This window comes from Elaeis guineensis, chromosome 3 (genome assembly GCF_000442705.2).
Source record: "Elaeis guineensis isolate ETL-2024a chromosome 3, EG11, whole genome shotgun sequence".
In the NCBI taxonomy this organism is placed as follows: domain Eukaryota; kingdom Viridiplantae; phylum Streptophyta; class Magnoliopsida; order Arecales; family Arecaceae; genus Elaeis; species Elaeis guineensis.
The window spans coordinates 111,414,170-111,433,377 of record NC_025995.2 but is presented as its reverse complement, the minus strand read 5'-3'; the positions used below and the strand labels follow the sequence as shown (position 1 = coordinate 111,433,377).

General features: G+C 36.5%; 1 protein-coding gene across 1 annotated transcript in view; it reads right to left on the bottom strand.

Annotated features, from left to right (window-relative positions):
- Positions 1-14,716, bottom strand: part of LOC105040910 (structural maintenance of chromosomes flexible hinge domain-containing protein GMI1) — a 47,007-nt gene extending 32,291 nt beyond the window's left edge. The window contains exons 1-11 of the mRNA XM_073254423.1: positions 14,420-14,716; positions 12,230-12,638; positions 12,042-12,074; positions 11,705-11,791; positions 11,543-11,598; positions 8,525-8,608; positions 7,283-7,355; positions 6,529-6,584; positions 6,318-6,423; positions 6,164-6,232; positions 79-165 (exon numbers count right to left, since the gene is read on the bottom strand). Of these exons, the coding sequence (XP_073110524.1) occupies positions 79-165; positions 6,164-6,232; positions 6,318-6,423; positions 6,529-6,584; positions 7,283-7,355; positions 8,525-8,608; positions 11,543-11,598; positions 11,705-11,791; positions 12,042-12,074; positions 12,230-12,568 (990 nt within the window). The 5' untranslated portion in view covers positions 12,569-12,638; positions 14,420-14,716. The remainder of the gene's footprint in view (positions 1-78; positions 166-6,163; positions 6,233-6,317; positions 6,424-6,528; positions 6,585-7,282; positions 7,356-8,524; positions 8,609-11,542; positions 11,599-11,704; positions 11,792-12,041; positions 12,075-12,229; positions 12,639-14,419) is intronic.
- Between the last annotated feature and the right edge of the window lie 4,492 nt (positions 14,717-19,208).

Here is a 19,208-nt window from a genome sequence, read left to right as displayed (position 1 = left end):
AATATCCATATGTCATGGGATTTTTTAATTTGCCTTCAGAAATAACATGTAGCTGGAAACTAGGATCAAGGGAAAGACCTGGATGTATGGAAAGTAGATATCCTTCAGAAAACATTGAAGTTTAAACGTGTCTGAGAACCTAATCTTTAGATCTTGGATTTCAACCTGCCAAAATAATCCATGACTGAGGTCTGCAAACCAAAAAAACATTGAGAAGTAAAAACATCTAGCAAAAAATAAGCTCTGTCCTGAATTGCCTCAAAAATAGAAACACACCACCTAATTATATACAAATTCATGTGCAATTTATAGACTTAAGAACATTGGCACCTTATATCAAAATTTTATCATCAAAGAGATGAAAATGATAATCCAATGCTAGAAATTAGATTAAATAGTGATAAACAATGGATTCGTTGCAAACCAAACACTGCAAGAAGTCCAACAGGTAAACTACCTTAATCTTTATGGGATCATAATAGTAAAATTTCTAACAATACTTGCTTAGAACTCAGTACCTCTTTCAACTTTCACTTCATGCATACATCTAGCTCATATCAACCCATAATTGAACCATTAACACATTAAACGAAGTTCAATAAATTATTGGTTGTGTTGCCTTAACAATATTTAAACAACACACATAAGTAAACGAAGTTCATTTAAATCACAGCAAGCAGCTCCCTTAGCAATATCAACTAGCTTATGAACTATCTTGCCTATCTTGGTTATACCAGTATATTGGTCATCAAGACAGCAGTGGTCAAGATTAGTTAGGCACCTGTTTAAAATGCTCTAGTACTCAAGCTTTAAAAAATCTCTTAAACAGTTAAGAAGTCAAGAAAAATTCGCATGTCAGTGTTAAAACCTAGGCATTTTGTAAACGATATTTGTAAATAACAATCAATCAAGCAAGAGAACAACAAATAAAGTTACTAAGTTTAACAAAATCAGGTATACCATTGCTAGCAAAACTCAGTTGCAGTTTCCCACCACTTTTACAGAAATTTATTTTAGAACACCTAATTTTGTAAAAATATGAGCTGCTAAAATATATTTTACTACATTTGTTGATTGGAGAGAGAAACTGATATTGGATGAGAGACTTGGAAGAACAATCCAAATCCCAATTCCTAAGATCTGGGAAAGCCTGTTTTGAGAAAAGCAGGCCGCCGCAGGTGTTTCATGAAACTTGTCTTTTTCATCTTGTGAGATACCCAGATTTACTAAAACCATCATAAAAATGTTATTTCCCAAACAGCTGATTTGATATAATTATAAAATTTAATTTTAGAAATTATAATTTTACAAAAACTGTCCAACCAAACTGCATCTCAAAGAGGTGAAAAGACAAAAATAAGCAAGCAGAGAATGACCTATTGGGGTGATCATGAAAAAGAAAAATGGGAGAGTTTTGAATGGACAGTTGGAGACAAAAGAAGGTACAGAAAAGAACATCAAAAATAGAAAAACATGACATGATATAGACTGAAAAATAGCAAGGAGGGAGTATGCGTGACTACAGAAACACTAGAGGAAGAATAGAAGCCTTTCCTCACAAAAAAATCTAACTGAAATGTTTTACTAGCTAAGCAACAAAAAAAAATCATAGCCAGGTACTTTTGAGACAAGATGCAAAATTATAAAAAAATGAAAAAAAATATAATCTTTTACACTATGCTAGCAAGTATATCAGATTTTGCCTTTCACTCATTGCATATATTCTAAAAAATATATCGGTCACACAGTTCTCAGATCAACTTCAAGATATGTTCCATACAGCTATTATTCAACTGGACCTGTAAAAGGTTAAACAGAAAAACTTATCATTTGACAATCTGACTCAAACAACATTATAAACCTTCAAAATAAATAACCTGCTCTATAGAACATAAGAAATAAATAACCTGCTCTATAGATGCAAACTATGTCAGCTCATCTCTATTGTAATTACAGATATTGTCTCTATCCCTATCATAAATTTTGTTCCATTCTTGCATCAACTTCATCATATGTTACAAATAAATAATTATTATAAAAATGTATCATCAATTGAAAGATTATAAAACATGAACAGCCATAATGACAACAACGAAACCCCATTCTGTTTATATGGTGTCAGCTTCATGAATTAATAAACTGCATTGCAATCCTTTTATATGTCACATCATTTGTAAATGCTTGCTTCTAGAATCACCCCATAGCTATCATCTAGAGTGCTTAAATTCTTCATCTGCTATTTTTGAACATTTAATTCTTCTTTCTTAATCATTTCACAATATGATTCCTTGAACATATCTTACCAAAGCACTCTCATCTCCCACTCATGCCCAACTAGTTCACCCATACAGCCTACAATTTAATTTCCAGCACATTATTGACACAAATATCATATATAATTATGTTAATCAAGGTTTTAAATCCTATAGGATCAAGCTGTCCCAATTTTCTCAAGGAACGGGACACACCGGTGTCCCACCCCATCCTGACACTTGGGATAAGAGATATCCCAAGATATCCCAAATCGGATACTGAGATTTTGACGAGACGGTCTTGTCCCCATCCTGATATCCTGCGGGACATCCCGTCGGGTAAGAAATGCTGTAGCATGCTGAACCAGTCGGTACACTCTGTATCGAGCCGAACTGACGGAGAACCGGCATGCTTCGGCCAGTTCAAACGGTATACCAGTGGTACCGAGAGGGAAAGAGAGGAAAAGTGAGAGAGAGAGAGAGAGAGAAGGGAAGCGGGAGCCGCCAGAGGCCGGCGGTGGCCTGCTGCGGCCGCCAGAGGCCGACGGTGGCCCGCTATCGCTCGATATGACACTTGAAAAAGTGAGAAAGAGAAAGAGCGCTCGATGACGTACCGAACGGATGGCGTCTTCGTTGCAAGGCCCCTAGTGGCCGGTGAGCCCACCCCGACGAGCCTGAGGGCGGTCAAGTGAGAGGAGGGTCTCTGCAGCTTCGCCGGTCCACCTCCTTCTTCGAAACAAAACAGGGGTTCCCCTCGTTTCGGATTTTTTTTTTTGATTTAAACACATGAAGTCAGCAACCCAGTTGCCGACTTCACGATTTTTTTAAAAAAAAAATAATGGAGTCGGCAACTGGGTTGCCGACTTCAATTGTTTTCGGGTTTTCTAAAAAAATCCGTAAAATAAGGGGGCGATGCCCTTGTTTCACACCCGCGATGCCGCCCGTGCGGATTGCACCATCAGGCGGCCCCGCCCCCTCCTTCCCCTTCCTCCTTTTCTTTCTTCCTCCCTCTCTCTCTATTTCTCTCTCTTTCTCTTTTTTTCTTCTCCCAGTTCAGCTCTCATTTTCTTCGTCGGTTCACCTCGATTCAATATGATACGGAACCATATCGAACCGTACCGCCGGTCGGCCAAAACGACCACCGGTACCGGTATGGAAAATCTTGCCGTCAGGACCTAAATTCTTGATGTTAACCTAAAAACACATAGGACCCCACACATCTTCGAAAAATGCACCCAGTAAATATAACAGACCCTCTTCAACTATATCACGTCACTTCAGGAATGTAAATTATACATAGCAACCTCATATCCAAGAAATCTCTTAGCAATACCTTCCTCTACCACATCTCACAATCCCATTTCAGTATCTGTTTAGGTCTCTTCTATTCTCTAAAAACCTCTTTCATTCTCTAGCACCTGCACTTGTTCCCATTGCAACATCACTATGATCAATTTTTCAAAAGTGGACATAGTAAAACATCTTCTGATCACAACTAAGCCAAATCACATCTTCATGTATTATCTTTATTACGCTTGTTTTATATAAAAAGATCACAAAATTGAATATTTATAGAAAGACATAGCCCACACTAGATGACTTGTGATGGATTGGAAAAGCCAATCTCAGATAATTATGATAAAGCCCGCAATAACAGTTACCTTTTTTAGTTTTAAGCAAGATTTTAAAAACTGCTAGAATGGGACAAGAGGAGGCCACCAGTCCAGCAGGTTTCCAGCACCAGTACACAATGTACCAATCCAGGATGCAGTCCCATACTGTGTCAGTACACGGTGCAAACAGTCTCATACTGTGTGTCAATGCACCGTGCAGATCCATTCAGGCAAAAAACCAGTATGAGGTCCAGTTCCAGCATTCAAAAGTAAGACTTTCATCTCTTCAAAATTTAATTGTCATGCAAGTTGAATGTGAATGCACGAGCATATGATGAATGTTATGAGAATCATTTGGATTTTATGCTTTTTCCACTCAATAGCATTTTCCATTTTAACTTTTCCTTGCTTGATATATGTCTTTGTTCAACTATTCGTGAGCTACAGGCTTCTCATATTCTGCTCCAAAGAGTAATCTTTGCCCTATTTATTCTAAAAATTAGGACTTCACTTTGGTCAAATTTCACCCAAGCCATCTATTTTTTTGTTCAATTAAATACTCTTCTCCAATCTTTTATAGGTAATATTCACATATTTTATATGAAATGTTCTTTCCTTTCCATATTTCAATTGCTCAATCTCTTTTACCTTCTTAAGATATACCATTTCACTCTAACCTTAGCTCTAAAAAATCTTGCTTCAACATAATCATCTACACTTATGCACAACATGTCAAAACATTATGAGATGGGTTTCCATTGTCTAAATCCCAGTTTCTGTATCTTCTAAGCTTGCTTCAGTTATTATATAAACTATTTCTATTCTTTTCACATGTCCAATTTAACAAACTAATCTCAGATAGGAACTTACAATTATATGCTCATAAAAGTTTCACTGTTACACTAATTATCCAACAGGTTAAATTATAATGCTTAAGTTATAGATTTGTCTTTCAATTCTAAAATGAATCGGATGACTAAATAAAAATCCATATAATCCTCTCTAGTCCACCAACTCTGTTTTCCACCTATTTCAGGCTCTGTCAGCACAAGTTGTTTTGCATATCTGGTAATCTAATTTTAATCACCCTCAGCTCCAAAATTAAATGAACGAAACTAACAACAAAATATTCAGTTTTGGTCCACCTACCACCAATATTCACAGAATTTCCTATAATCTCTCAACTTTTATGAATAAACCATCGCAGACAGTTTTTCGTCGACTTCTTCCCCATTGTTAGACATTTATAGTCCCAAACATCATTATATTTTTCCTTCTAATTCCATCCTACCAGCCTTTAATAGACAACAACTTTACCAAATATCTGTCATGCACATGACAGATCATTAGTTCTTACTGCACAAATTTCTCATCCACATAACTCAAGCAACCAACATAACTGTTCCTTGAAATATCCAAACAGCCACAACAGTGTTGGTTAACCAAATAGCACTACATATGCATATCTTCACTTAATTAACCCAGATTTTTTATCAAATGGGATGATCACAATTGCCTTATGAAATTTAACTTTCAGAGCAAAAAAAGATAAATCAATATGCACCACACATGCATATCTACGATCTCATCCAAAAACTCAGCTGAACCCTTAAAAAAGAAAATTAAAGAAAAAAAAGATCCACATAAAAATGATGTTGCAAAACAATCAGCATAACCGTTCAAAAATATTTGAAGACAAAAATGACTATGGAGGATTTGAGGATCAAAGTATCACTCAAAAATGTGTTTCAACTTTTAACCTCTGAAAATTCATAAAATCATATATAACAGAGACTTTGAAAAGTTCGAATGCAGTTTTGCCGAGGTAAATTTTAGATGGTTGTGGTTTTCATTCATTTTGCATAATAGTATACTAATTTTATCAACCCCTTAATAAAATTCCAATTTTATCACAAAAAAATGGAAGTAGAAAAAAGAAACCCAGAAGAGTGAAAGGCATCTGTCACTAAAAGCTATCCACCATATGCACATCATATGCATATTTTCTCCATGATTTTTAAGCTTTATTTACACAACATATGACCATTCAAAGAACATTAGAAAATAATAGACATGCTTCAGAAACTAATTCTAATTCCCAAGAACCCTAACCTTAGTGGCTCATATAACTGTTGCAGTGTATTTATCTATGAACTTGATCATACAACTTTAATATAAACTCAAGATATCTACAGTTACCATTGGTGCTTATATTCTTGTAGTCATTACCATATGGCAAGAGAGTGTACCGATCCAGGATACAAACTGAATAAAGGAAAATAACTTCTAGAAGGATACCCGGGTAAAGCTTCCATGAGGTGATATTTTGATTTCCTCCTCCAAGGGATCCCTAATACCACCATCAGTCTGTATACAATGATGCAATTAAGACATAGAAGAGCAACAAATAAGTGATAAAATAATCACAAGTGAACTTAGAATAACATTTTACCATCCAAATACATTTATGAGTAGATTTGTTTAGCAAAGCATCTCTTGAAAGATGAAGAGTATACACTTTCTTGGACTCTTTAGTCTTGGAAGAAACCACAGCATGCCTGTGAATTCAATAACCACATGGATGTACCAAGAAAAAGAATCTGGGCCATATAACACTTGAAACATGCATGACTTGAAATAACAAAGAAATAACAATCCTATACCTTCCCAAATGCATTGAAGCAATTGGCCCGCCATAACCAAACATACCGAAGAAAGGCTGCACATACACCAAGATATAGGACCAAGTACATCAAAGGGTTTTTTTTTGCCTCAATAAGCATTCTCATGATATTGCAATGTTAGAAGAAATAGATATATTTTCCATTTTAGAACTTTTAAGATTTATCCTCAACAATCCAAAGCTTTGTTAAATTATATAAGGATATACAAAATCCAACGAAAAAACAAATAAAATTACAAACGGACCAATTGATGAACCACAGTCAAAAATTAAAAATCTTTACTTTAGTGTCTCTAATGCAAAGAGCCCCTAGAGATGGTAATAGTGCACAAAACTGTTCATTGATTTCATCCCTAAATAAATAAAAGCAAGGACATGGCATTGGTAACAAGAAAACAACATTAACTGCCTGTCCCTAAACACATTCGCTATTTTGTTTCACAACTGAATCGATGAAATTACCATTGAGTTCGAAAAATATAACAATCCCATACTGTTGTTTGTGGAATAAAAGGCAAGAGTATTAATTTTACTTATACAAGTGCCCTTTAAAAGGATAAATTGACATGAAATTAAAGTTGATACATCTCTCTATTTATTGAACCGAATTGCAGAAAAAGTTAAGAACATCAGGCATCATGTAGGGGAATACTGCCAAGGAATAACTTGCTATAGAAAATATGGATCATATTGACAGATAAACTAAAACTATGTCATGAGCATTCAAGTGTTACCATCAAATATGGGGCTTTTCCACCAATAGCCATTTGCCTGGATGGCCTGTGATTGGATGAACCCATCCTTCCCCTGCATGAAGGTCAAAAATTAATAAAAAAATGGTGCTGAACTCCAAAATATTTAAAAAATGAAAGAAATAAGAATTTAAAAAAAAAAAAGAAAAAAGAGTACAACATTTCATTAGTTAGCGAAAAATGATGGTAACAAATTAGACTAACCCACAAACAATTTTATGCAGTCTAACCAACAATAAGAGTTAAATGATGTTCAAAAGATGTCTCTTAGAAAAGCCAAAAGTTATTATATTATGACCACATTTAGTTCCACTTCTTACAGATTTTCTCTGAATCAGCAACCGATAAATAGTTAAGACACAGCACAAATATACACAAAGTCAAACTATGAGTACCCAACTTCGAGGAACACTTCAAGTAATTCCAGATATTAACCTGAATATAGACATAAATGGGCACTAAATTTAGTAAGAGCGAATATGCATAAGGCCTGCATGCATCAAATATAAACTTGAGGCCATATTTTATTATTCTTGTACCAGAACAGAGTTTGTTCCCATCAAAAGATAACCAGAGTCATAAGAACTTATCAAAATCAAGGACGAGAGACATTAGCAATGCTGCAGACATAGTAACAAAAAGTCAGTCCAAGATAATGATCAAAATCTTAACTTTACTGCCATAAACTGTTTCAAACCAAATATTCATCACCTTCCAAAAAGTTCTGTTTAGTTCTCAATCTAAAAAAAAGGGAAAGCAGGAACGAGAAATGTGAGGTTATTTCAAGAAAAATAAAAAGTCTATTAAACACCTAGATAGCTTCTCTCACGTTTATGTAGAAGGATTCTCTCTCCTCATTCAAGTTGACATTAAAATCAGAATCCAATTGTAAGTTGACTGTGTCAGATCTTTTGGGCTAGACAATCTTTGAGTCAGAAACAGAAATCAAATCAGACCCAGATTCCTAGTCCTACAGGGAGATATCAGACAAATTTTCAGTTCAGTGACAATATGATAGTAATTCTTTTATTCTTAGAATAAATACACAAAACCAAGTAATGACAAAATAACCTCTAACACATATCAAACTTTAACAAAGGATTGATACTAAAATCCCAACACCATAGATATTGCAAAAGATGAATGATCACAATAAAAAATGAATCAAGTCAAATGACTGTAACAATATGTATTGAATGCTCAAAATGCACTGCAACAACTTACCACTTTGATATAGAGTTTTCATCACTACCATCCATTCCAGGGCCACTATCAAAAATCACAATCTTCTGTTCATTGATCATTACACTGCATAATAGTTAAAAAGAAATTATTACAAACATATTCCTATGGCATTTTGTGGATCAAATTAGAAGCAAATAATATTGCAAATTAATTATTAGCCGAAAAAGTTCAAATAGAAAAAAGCAAAAAAAAAAGTCTTGCATAAAGAAATTATTAAAAAGATTAATATGGAAAATCCAGCTCATAGATTTAGAAATGTTGGCTTTGGAGGGGCAAGCAAACAGAAGATACTAATGCAAAATGCGGATGCAAGGGAGATGCACCCCACAATTATCAAGAAAATGAGAGAAAATGAGCTCATTAAAAAAAACTATAGGAATAGTTCAGTTGTTGGATTGAATTCTGATGTCACCAAGCGATGCAAACATTATAGCCCATTCTTTGGGCATCTGTGCACATCATGCATCCAACCAACTCCAAACTAAAAAAAAAAAATATGTAAAATCCTCAATCTACCTGCTCCATCTCTACAGATTCACACCTTATAGACCTCCCACCTTTTGTGTGCCTCACCATTTCCCACAAGAAATCAGCAGAATACATTATACACAATCATAAACGTCTGTGCGCACATATTCATTCATACTAGAAACTCATCGGTATGGGCCAAATCGGAGGACTAGCATTATAAGCTTTTCTTCCACAATAATCTCATGTCAATGTTCATTGGCTTAAAACTGTAATTCAAATATTCCAGAATATTATTTTTGTCCATATTATGAATTTATAAAACTGCCAAGGGTTGGACATTTTAATTTACATTCTTCATAAATTGTTATGAAATAGAAGTGTTTTAACATCTGATCTTCGTAGGTTACTAGGTTGTTATGAATAGAAGCAAGGTTGGCGGAACCGGTACCGGTGGCCGGATCGGCCGGCTGGCGATATGGTACGGCACGCCTCTGTTCCGTTCCGAACCGAGGCGAACCGACAAAGGAAAACACGGACGAACCGGAGAAGAAAAAGAGAGAAAGAGAGAGAAATAAAGAGAGAGGGAGGGAGGAAGAAAATGAGGGAGGGAAATCCGCCGGAGGGCCGCCGTGACCGTCGGACGGCGGAAAGGACTCCCGCGGCTCCGCGCGGGGAACAGGGGCGATCCGCCCCTGTTTCTCGGGGCTTTTTTTTTAAAAAGCCTTTTCAAAGTGAAGCCGGCAAAACCCTTGCCGGCTTCACTTAAGTGAAGCCGGCAAAACCCATGCCGACTTCACTTTGAAAAGGCTTTTTAAAAAAAAAGCCCCGAGAAACAGGGGCGGATCGCCCCTGTTCCCCGCGCGGAGCCGCGGGAGCCCTTTCCGCCGCCCGACGGCCACGGCTGCCCTCCGACCCTCCGACGGATTCCCCTCCCTTTTTTTCTTCCTCCCTCCCTCTCTCTCTCTCTATTTCTCTCTCTTTTTCTTCTCCGGCACCGGCATGTGCCGTTTTGCATGCCGGAACCGTCTCGGTTCTCCACCGAGACAGTTCGGCACGCCCCGTACCGGACGGTTCAATCCGGTACGGCAATCCTTGAATAGAAGTGTTTCAACATCTGATTTAGTGACCTAAAATTAGGACAATGTTTGATTGTTGAATGAGTTAGCCTAAAATCAATGAGTTTGACTGCCTTTAATCCACTTCAATCAAAGTGAAGTATTTCACCCTACAAGATGGAGTAGTTTATTGAGGGTTTAAAAAAAGGTATCAGCTTTATAAAGTACCCACTCTTACCCTCAAAAAAAATGGATTGCTAAAACGCACTTGGCAAGAATGGCTGGAACAAGCAAGGTAAAGGTGGTCTTATTCCATCTTAACCCTGAACACATGCCGCATTAAATAGTCTTCACATCATGATGAAGTCATGTTTTATAGGACAGAGCAAATAACCCAAACCCAAAGAAATCCACCCAATCCGACCCAATAAACATCGATTTCGATTGGTTAAAAGACATGAATCGGGTAGAATCGGGATGGGGTTTGCAAAAAATCAGTTATTTACAGTTGAATTCAATTTCTATACTTTTAATCCATATGAAATCGAACCCAACCGATGCAGTATTTCAGCATCGTTTAGACTTCAATACTTCATTATAAAAAAACATGCCGTCACCTATTTGAATTCATAAAAATATTAATGTTGAATTGTTGATGAAAGCACATCAATTTGAGACAATTCTAAAATAAAAACTTTCAGATGTAGTTGCTTTCAATAGAGTAAATCTTTTCTTTTTCTATTTTGTTTTATACAGGTTCAAAAATAAGCCCAAAATTTATAACTTATAAAGTTTAGACCTTTTTTTGCATTAAATTGATTAAAAATAAATAAATAAGCTTAAGTGGGCCAGCATTGAACTTAAAATCAATATTAGATCAACATTGAAGTCCAAACCGACACAACCCATCCGAACCCGCTACAAACCATTCACACTTCGATTTCAAACGGTTTATACATGATAAATAGTTGGCAATGGGTTGAATTTTCTTCAATCCGATTGGATTCGATCGGATGAAATTTTTCTCTCAACCCAACCGAACCCGACCCGTGCACAGCCCTAATCTTTTACGTCTTTTCTTCTTCCTCCTAAATAAACTACAATATGTTCAACAAAAAATAATAAACCACATATATCACTTCTCCCTGCATGTAGATCATAATGACATTTAACTGCAAAAAAAAAATCGAAAAAGGCTAGGAAAAGCTATTTCAAGTAAAGCTACTTTTCTTGAAGGAAAAGAAACAAAAGGTATTTATTGACATAAATGAACTTCTAAAACAGGAAAAAAAGATTTTGCAGTCGCATATTGTGACTGACTCTGCAAGAAAGTGAACTAGACAACAGTAGATATCAACGTCATTGAATAGCTAAGTTAAATAAAACATGTATAAATAGGTTATCGCCTATTTACCTTTTTATAGGTAAAATTTATAATAATCAAGCAGTTCAGTAAACCAAGTGCACTCACCTAACAAGCCTCCTTTCACCAGAACCATTAGACCACACAGCCTGCAATGAATTATCCTAATAAACCATAGAACAAGAAAGAAGTATGAGCAAGATAATCACATGAAAAGAGACATTCAATGTGTGAACAGGACCAGGAAATTTTCTAGCAAAACTGACTCACAATCAAGTCGGCAAGGGCAGTTTCAAATGTATACTCTGCTGGAAGTTCTGCCAGAAGGTCTGTGTCCGGTGTCAAGTCCCACATGTTCTGAAAATATAAGAAAAACAAATTTTAAATCAATCACAGAACTCCTGAAAAGCATTCTAAAAAAAATGCAGAAATTCTTTTCAAAGGAAATTAAAGAAAACAATATGTAGATCTGTAAGGAGTGCTTGGCAAGTTAAATGATTACAAAATAGAAATATCAACAAAATAAAGAAGGAATGCTTGATCAGTGAACAAGATAAAATACATAAATCATAGAATGACAAGATAGAGCTTGAAAATGAACATTTACCTGAAAAGTATTAACAGATCGCCCTGCACCGTCCTGACAAAAATAAAGAACAAAGGGAGATAAAGGGAACTGGTTAGAGATCTAGAAGCACCATGATGAAAAAAATAGAACTTAAAGCAATATCAAAGTACAAAGGGTGAAGAAAGGGGATGTAGTCCACAAAAACAATAAGGCAGATTGTAACTTACATGAAGCCTTAATATGTGACATTTATTGATTTTAAAATGTCTGAAACATAATTTCTTTTTAATCTTGTTATCATGCATATCTTCAAGATATATGTCTTCATTCCACAGAATCCTCCGTCTTTCTCCATGTGCCGTTTTTGCAGATTTTTCCACCTCCTTTCTTATATGGTATATAAACTCATCAATAAGCATCTCCTCCACTGGATCATGAAGTGCTATGCGCGTACTTATGCCATTTGGCAACAGAATCTGAAACCTGTACACTTTTTCAGCATCATTATCATCATTGCCATCCAAGAATTCAACAAGAGCCCTTTTGCAGGACCTTCTATTTGCCATTTCACTCCAAAGAAAATGCAAAAACAATTCAACTAGCCATTATGTTACTTCAGTCAGCTTCACGATAGTCCTGCCAGACATCAATTTGAGACCATTAACTGAGACTACTATCATAATAATACATCATAATTTAGAAATATATATAGATTAGAAGGGTTAAAAATCGCAAAAGCTTCTCAAATGTCAATATCCCAATTAACTTAGCAGGTTTACTGAAACAAACTAAAATATGAATGATCAAGAATGATTGAAATGTTCCAAGTATTATAACACCTTCGCTAGTCTTTAATTACCAATTAATAGATCAGGTTCCGTAGTAAAAACTAGATCAACCATTATATTAATTTATAGAATTTATTAATTAGTGGATGAAAATTCATAAATATGAGAATATAAAAGATGTTAAAAATTTTCAGATCATATAGCATATGTTCACCAAAATATCAGTTTATACCATATCAAGGAGTGCAAAAAATTGATACTAGAGTAGCACCTTCTAAAATGCGCAAGTTGGGAATATGAGGTTCCTTTTGTAAGAGACAAAGATAATGAAACTACTTTTTCTAAAAAATCCAAAAGAACCTATATAACTTTCTACATTAATGTCAAACTGAGAGATAAAAATTTAAAAAAAAAATAGTAACTGCTACATGTAGCTAGACTTTGAATAGAACAGATCACAATAGATTTTAGACTTGAGCAAACTTTATTCCAACCACATGGGAAAGATTTGCCATCTCGGTGCCGGACCCATACTATCCTGGTATAGTGTTAATATGCCTAGTACAGGTCAGTGCTGCATACCAACACTTGGTTCGTAACCTGTAGTGTGTACCAGTTCGGTACCAGTACAGGGTAGCATGCATGGTGAGCACCCGACCGATATAGCATTCCAGGATTGAATCTTTCAACATTCAATTAACCCTTCTCCATAAAACCTGAGTTTTGAAACATAATGACACACATCATGCTATAACCTATTCAAGAAAATACAACCAAAAAAAAAAAAATCTCTGACAAACCAATAAAGCCCTGATTAAAGCAAGAAATAAAATGCCTCCCATCAATATAGAACATTTGCATATGCCCATGAGACGAAGTCGCTGAATTTATTTAATCAATGTAAATAACGGAATAAAAATCCAAAAATCACCGCATATAGCTAGAGTTGAAAAAACAAAACACAATAGCACAGGATGATGTCAAGGAAAAACTAGGATAAAGCAAACAGAATGCAGTCAAAAATTGCAAGAAAAAAAATTAATTGTATCAAGGCAACCATATACATACGCCCATGAGATGAAGGTTCTGGATTTATTGCATGAATATAAAACTCTAGACAAATCTTTCTTTCAAAGGTTTATACACGCCATGCAAACATAAGTTTTAACAGAGAATGACACGCACCACACTGCAACCGACTCAAGAAGATATTATAGATTCAAAAAGCAAAAAAAATCTCATACAATACAAGAAAATAATGTTCAAAATCGCAAGATTGCATGAATAAACAAGAGGTAAAGATAACTGATTTTATTGGGTCAATGTAAAACCAAGATTTAAAATTAGTTAAACCCCCTAGTAACTAGATGCTGATCATAAGGAAACAAAACATGATCGAATTCTAAACCTAAAGAAAACTCTACGCAAATATTTTTGAAATCTTTCAAACTACTGTAAAACGACCACTAATAAAACACAAATTTTAGCAGAAAATGACACGTATGGCTCTACAACCGATTGAAGAACACGATATAGGAACAAGAAGTTATGGAAACACGAAATTAAACAACGCAATACCGTTAATAATTGCAAGCAAGAAAAGTTTGATAGGAGAAGCCGGAGCTTCACCTAGGAACTCAGAGGCTTGCATGGAGCCTGTGATCTTGTGAGTACAATACCAGGACCAAGAAACGTTTCTAGGCCCATCTAAACCCTTCTAGCGGTAAACGAACGAATCAATACCCCCTTCTGAAGAGCTCCAAGGCCGCGAGACGAGCCCTCCTCCGAGCTCTCGATCAAGAAGCGGAGGCCGAAGACGTGAGCAGCTTCGAGGAATTCTACTCTTACACGAGAAAAAGATCGGAAGACTAAGAGGGGAGCGGGGAGAAGAAGGGAGAAAAGGGGGAATGGGGATGACCGGAGCAGACCTACCGTTTGGAATAGGAAGTGGAGAGGGCGAGAGCACAAGAGACGCGGGCGGTGCCTTTCTTGTCTCTTTTATAACGAGGCTTATGCTCCCTCTAGCTCAGCAGCTGCTTGAATAGTTCCCAGACTAGGTGGCCGTTCCACGTTGCTTGCACTGGAAGCTTCCGTATATTAACGGCCATAATCTGTAGAAACTCTTCGTTTTCTTAAATGGATAATTAATTGGCAATGACAGTATTACGCCGGTATGCGGTGACAGGGTCGGAAGCAAACGGCGGTACATGGCACGGTCAGACCCATCAGGTTACGAGGAAGGCATGGAAAGGTAGGATATGACGAGATGAGGAGAGAGAAAGGGTTACGGTCACCGGCAGTGAGAGGTATGACAGAGGCTTGATGCTATAGGTTGCCTTTGCCTCGCGGGGGCGAGAGGATTCAAATATAGGATGGTGGAGCATTTTTTGGTTTCTTCTCGGGAAAGATATCCAATTGGGTCGAGCCTGGCCAGCCCAGAATAAGCAGCTGCCAAAAAACTTGTTTTAGGCCTCTTTTTGCTTTAGACTCCCAACCTCCATCGGCTCCCACCAGCAGTAGCCATCCATCTCCACCATGTCTACCCATGAAAAGATGAACGGCACTGCCCGAAGACCGAAAGAATGCTCGGAGACAGCGAGACGAGATCACGAGAGCAGTTCTTGGTGAGGAGGCGGAGCCGCAGAAAGCACCATCAGTGAAAAAGAGTAGGTGCCCGTCGGGGCCATGGGTGAAAACTATGACAGCGAGCATACTGCTGCCCGTCAGTGCCGGATCTGACGGTGAGGTTGAAGAAGTCGGCACTCCTTGCAAAAAAAAAAAAATGCAGAGAAGAAAACTCCCGAAAGAAGTCTACTTCTTTTCGCATCTCCAATGGAAACATGATCGGCGAGAGTCCTAAATAGGTTAAGACTCACCTCTATACGACCTCCCCTCCTTCCCTCTTAGATCATCGCTTAGAACTCATTGAGAAATCACCGTGATTAGAGAGTTGTTCTGAGGTTCTTCCATGAGATTGCTGTCAGGAAGAGCTGTAATATCTGAAACAAAAGGAAGAAAAAAGATTAGTAAAAAAAAACAACTAAAAGTACTACTCATCTTGCATTTGATCACCAGAAGAAAAGCGTGTGAAGCACAAAATGGTGAACTTTGGTCTTCAGAAGCTCAGATCCAAGAGCAGCACAGCGATCTTCAATCCATTTCAGCTAGGGTTTCAAGAGGCGGCTAGGGATTCAAAAGGGATGGTAAAGGGAAACAGAAAAGATCGACAGCATCTAGAGGGTTCTAAACTCTTCTTATATTGTCGGATAATGGGTGGAGGATCATGCCAACAAATCCATTAGCCCGACCCGATAAGCCACAAAACAACCAAAAATCGTCCAATTTGTATTTCATTTCAGAAGCATCTCATTTTCATTTGTCAATGTTTGCATTTTATTTTAGAAGCATTTCATTTTCATTGTCACTGTAACTGCATATAAATAGATTATAACCATGACATTTAAACAGAGAATAAAATGGTCAAATTTTCTCTTCTAATTTCTTCTCCTTCTCTTCCTTAGATCTGAGATACCTCTTCTGGATCAAACCCCCCTCTGAAATTTTTTTCCTCATTCCTTATTTCTCTCCTCCAAATCTAATCAAAACACCTCCAGAATTCTTCTCTGTTCTAGAGTTTAGATTCAAACCACTTACCTGCAGGTTTAGATCGGCATCAACCAGGAACTGAAGCCAAAAAAATCTTACCAGAAGATCTGGGATGTTTCAAGAACCTAAAGGATTGCCCCCCAATAGGCCACAAGATCACAGAATATCCCTGTTATCAGGAACTAATCTTGTCAATATTAAACCTTACAGGTACACCTATGAACAGAAGAATGAGATTGAAAGACAGATACAAGAAATACTTAAGTCTACTATCATTCAGCCTAGTACTAGTCCATATGCATCACCTGTGCTTTTAATAAAAAAAAAATAATAGTTGGAGGTTTTGCATGGATTACAGTCAGTCAATAAGGCAACAGTAAAGGACAAACATCCTATACCTCTAATAGATGATCTCTTGGATGAACTTGAAGGATCTCGATTTTTTTCTAAGATAGACTTGAGGTCGGGATACCACCAAATAAGAATGAACCCAAAAGATGTATATAAGATAGCATTTAAAACTCACATGAGGCATTATGAGTTCCTGGTTATGTCCTTCGGGTTAACTAATGCTCCTGCCACATTTCAAACTATCATGAATGAAGTATTTTTTTCTTATCTTGGAAAGTTTGTATTAGATTTTTTTGATGATATTCTTGTATACAGTCAAACTTTAGAAGAGTATATGGAACATCTCATAGAAGTCCTGAATATATTTAGAAAGAACCAGCTGTATGCAAAAAGATCCAAATGTTTCTTTGGGCAGCAACAAGTAAAATACTTAGGACATATTATTTCAAAAGGAGTGGCAACTGATCCAGAAAAAGTGACAGTCATGAAACGGTGGCTTATTCCATCTACATTGAAGGAACTGAGAGGCTTCTTGGGACTCACAGAATATTGTAGAAGATTTATAAAAGGATATAGGATAATCAGTAAACCTTTAACTGAGCTTTTCAAGAAGGATAATTTTCATTGAGATAAAACAACTCAAGAAGCATTTGAGAGGCTGAAAGAGGTAATGTCAACAGCTCCAGTTCTAGTAATGCCAAATTATTCCTTACCTTTTACTTTGGAAGTGAATGTTAGTGGATATGAGATTGGAGCAATGCTCACACAATAAGGAATACCTATAGCTTATCTCAGCAAATGGTTGAGTGAAAGACACAGAGCACTTTCAACATATGAAAAAGAATTCTTAGTTATTTTGATGGCTGTAGAAAAATGGAAGCATTACATTAGCCCCCAATCATTCATCATTAAAACAGACCATCAAAGTCTAAAATACTTGTTAGAACAGAAAGTATCTACTGCAGCCCAACAAAAAAGAATGATGAAACTCATGGGATTGAATTATATGATACATTACAAGAAAGAGAAAGAAAATCAGGTTGCAGATGCATTATCAAGGTGGCATTTTGAGGAAGAAAAAGTGCAGGCCATTACAGCAGTGGTACCCACATGGAGTCTAAAAATTGCTAACAGCTACGAAGGGGATCATCAGGTTCAACAGATCATAGCAGAGGTACTCATAAAACCAAAGTCACAAGTTGAATATACTTATAAATAAGGAGTGCTTAAGTTCAAAGAAAAGATTTACATTTAAAAAACAGGAGAATTGAGGCTGAAACTTCTAGAATTGATGCATGCATCAGCATTGGGGGGACACTCGAGAATGAATCATACTTATAAAAGGATCAAACAATTATTTTATTGGCCTGGAATGAAACGGCAAGTGGAAAAGTTGGTGAAAGAATGTGAAATTTACATTAAAAATAAAATAGATGGTACTCCATATGCAAGACTATTATAATCTTTACAAATTTCCACCAAAGCATGGCAAGAAATTAGTATAGATTTCATAGAATCATTATCCAAATCTGAAGGCAAAGATACTATACTAGTGGTGGTGGACCGACTCATCAAATATGTCCATTTCATTCTTCTAACTCATCTCTATTCAACACAGAATATAGTAAGATCATTCCTAGATGCAGTATACAAATTACATAGAATGCCACAAGAAATCATATCAAACAGAGATAAGATATTCACCAGTCAAGTATGGCAAGATTTATTCAGATTGATGGGGTTAAGCTGCATCTAAGCACTGCTTATAATTCACAAACAAATGCTCAAACCAAGAAGATAAATCGATGTTTGAAAATATATTTGCGCTGTTTGTACTTTCAAAGTCTCCACAGATGGCTTAAATGATTATCCCTGACTGAGTGATAGTACAACACCAACTATCACTCCTCTTTAGGGATGACATCTTATCAAGCCTTATATGGTCATCCACCTCCTATGTATCCGGTGGTCAATCTAGACATGAGCCAGCAAAGTACAGTAGAAGATTAGAACAAAGAAAGGAATAAAATATTATAAATCTTAAGAGACGGATTCTAAGAGGCACAGAACTGTATGAAACAAAATACAGATAAGAGAAGAGTAGATAAATAATACAAAGAAGGAGAAATGGTATACCTTAAGCTCCAATCTTATCGGCAAAGTACAGTGGCCATACGCAAAAATCTCAAGCTTACCTCTCAATATTATGGATCTTTTAAAATATTAAAAAAAATTGGTCCTGTAGCTTATAAGCTCGAACTTTCCGAAGGATCTAAAATACACCCCATCTTCCATGTATCCCTACTTAAGTGAGGGATTCAGAAACTAGGACAAGCATCATCGATAGTACCCCTCACAAAAGAAGATGGATAACTATTAGCTCAATCAGAAAAGACTTTAGACAGAAAAAATGATCCGCAGGAGAAACAGAGCAGTTACTCAAGTATTGATCAAATGGAGT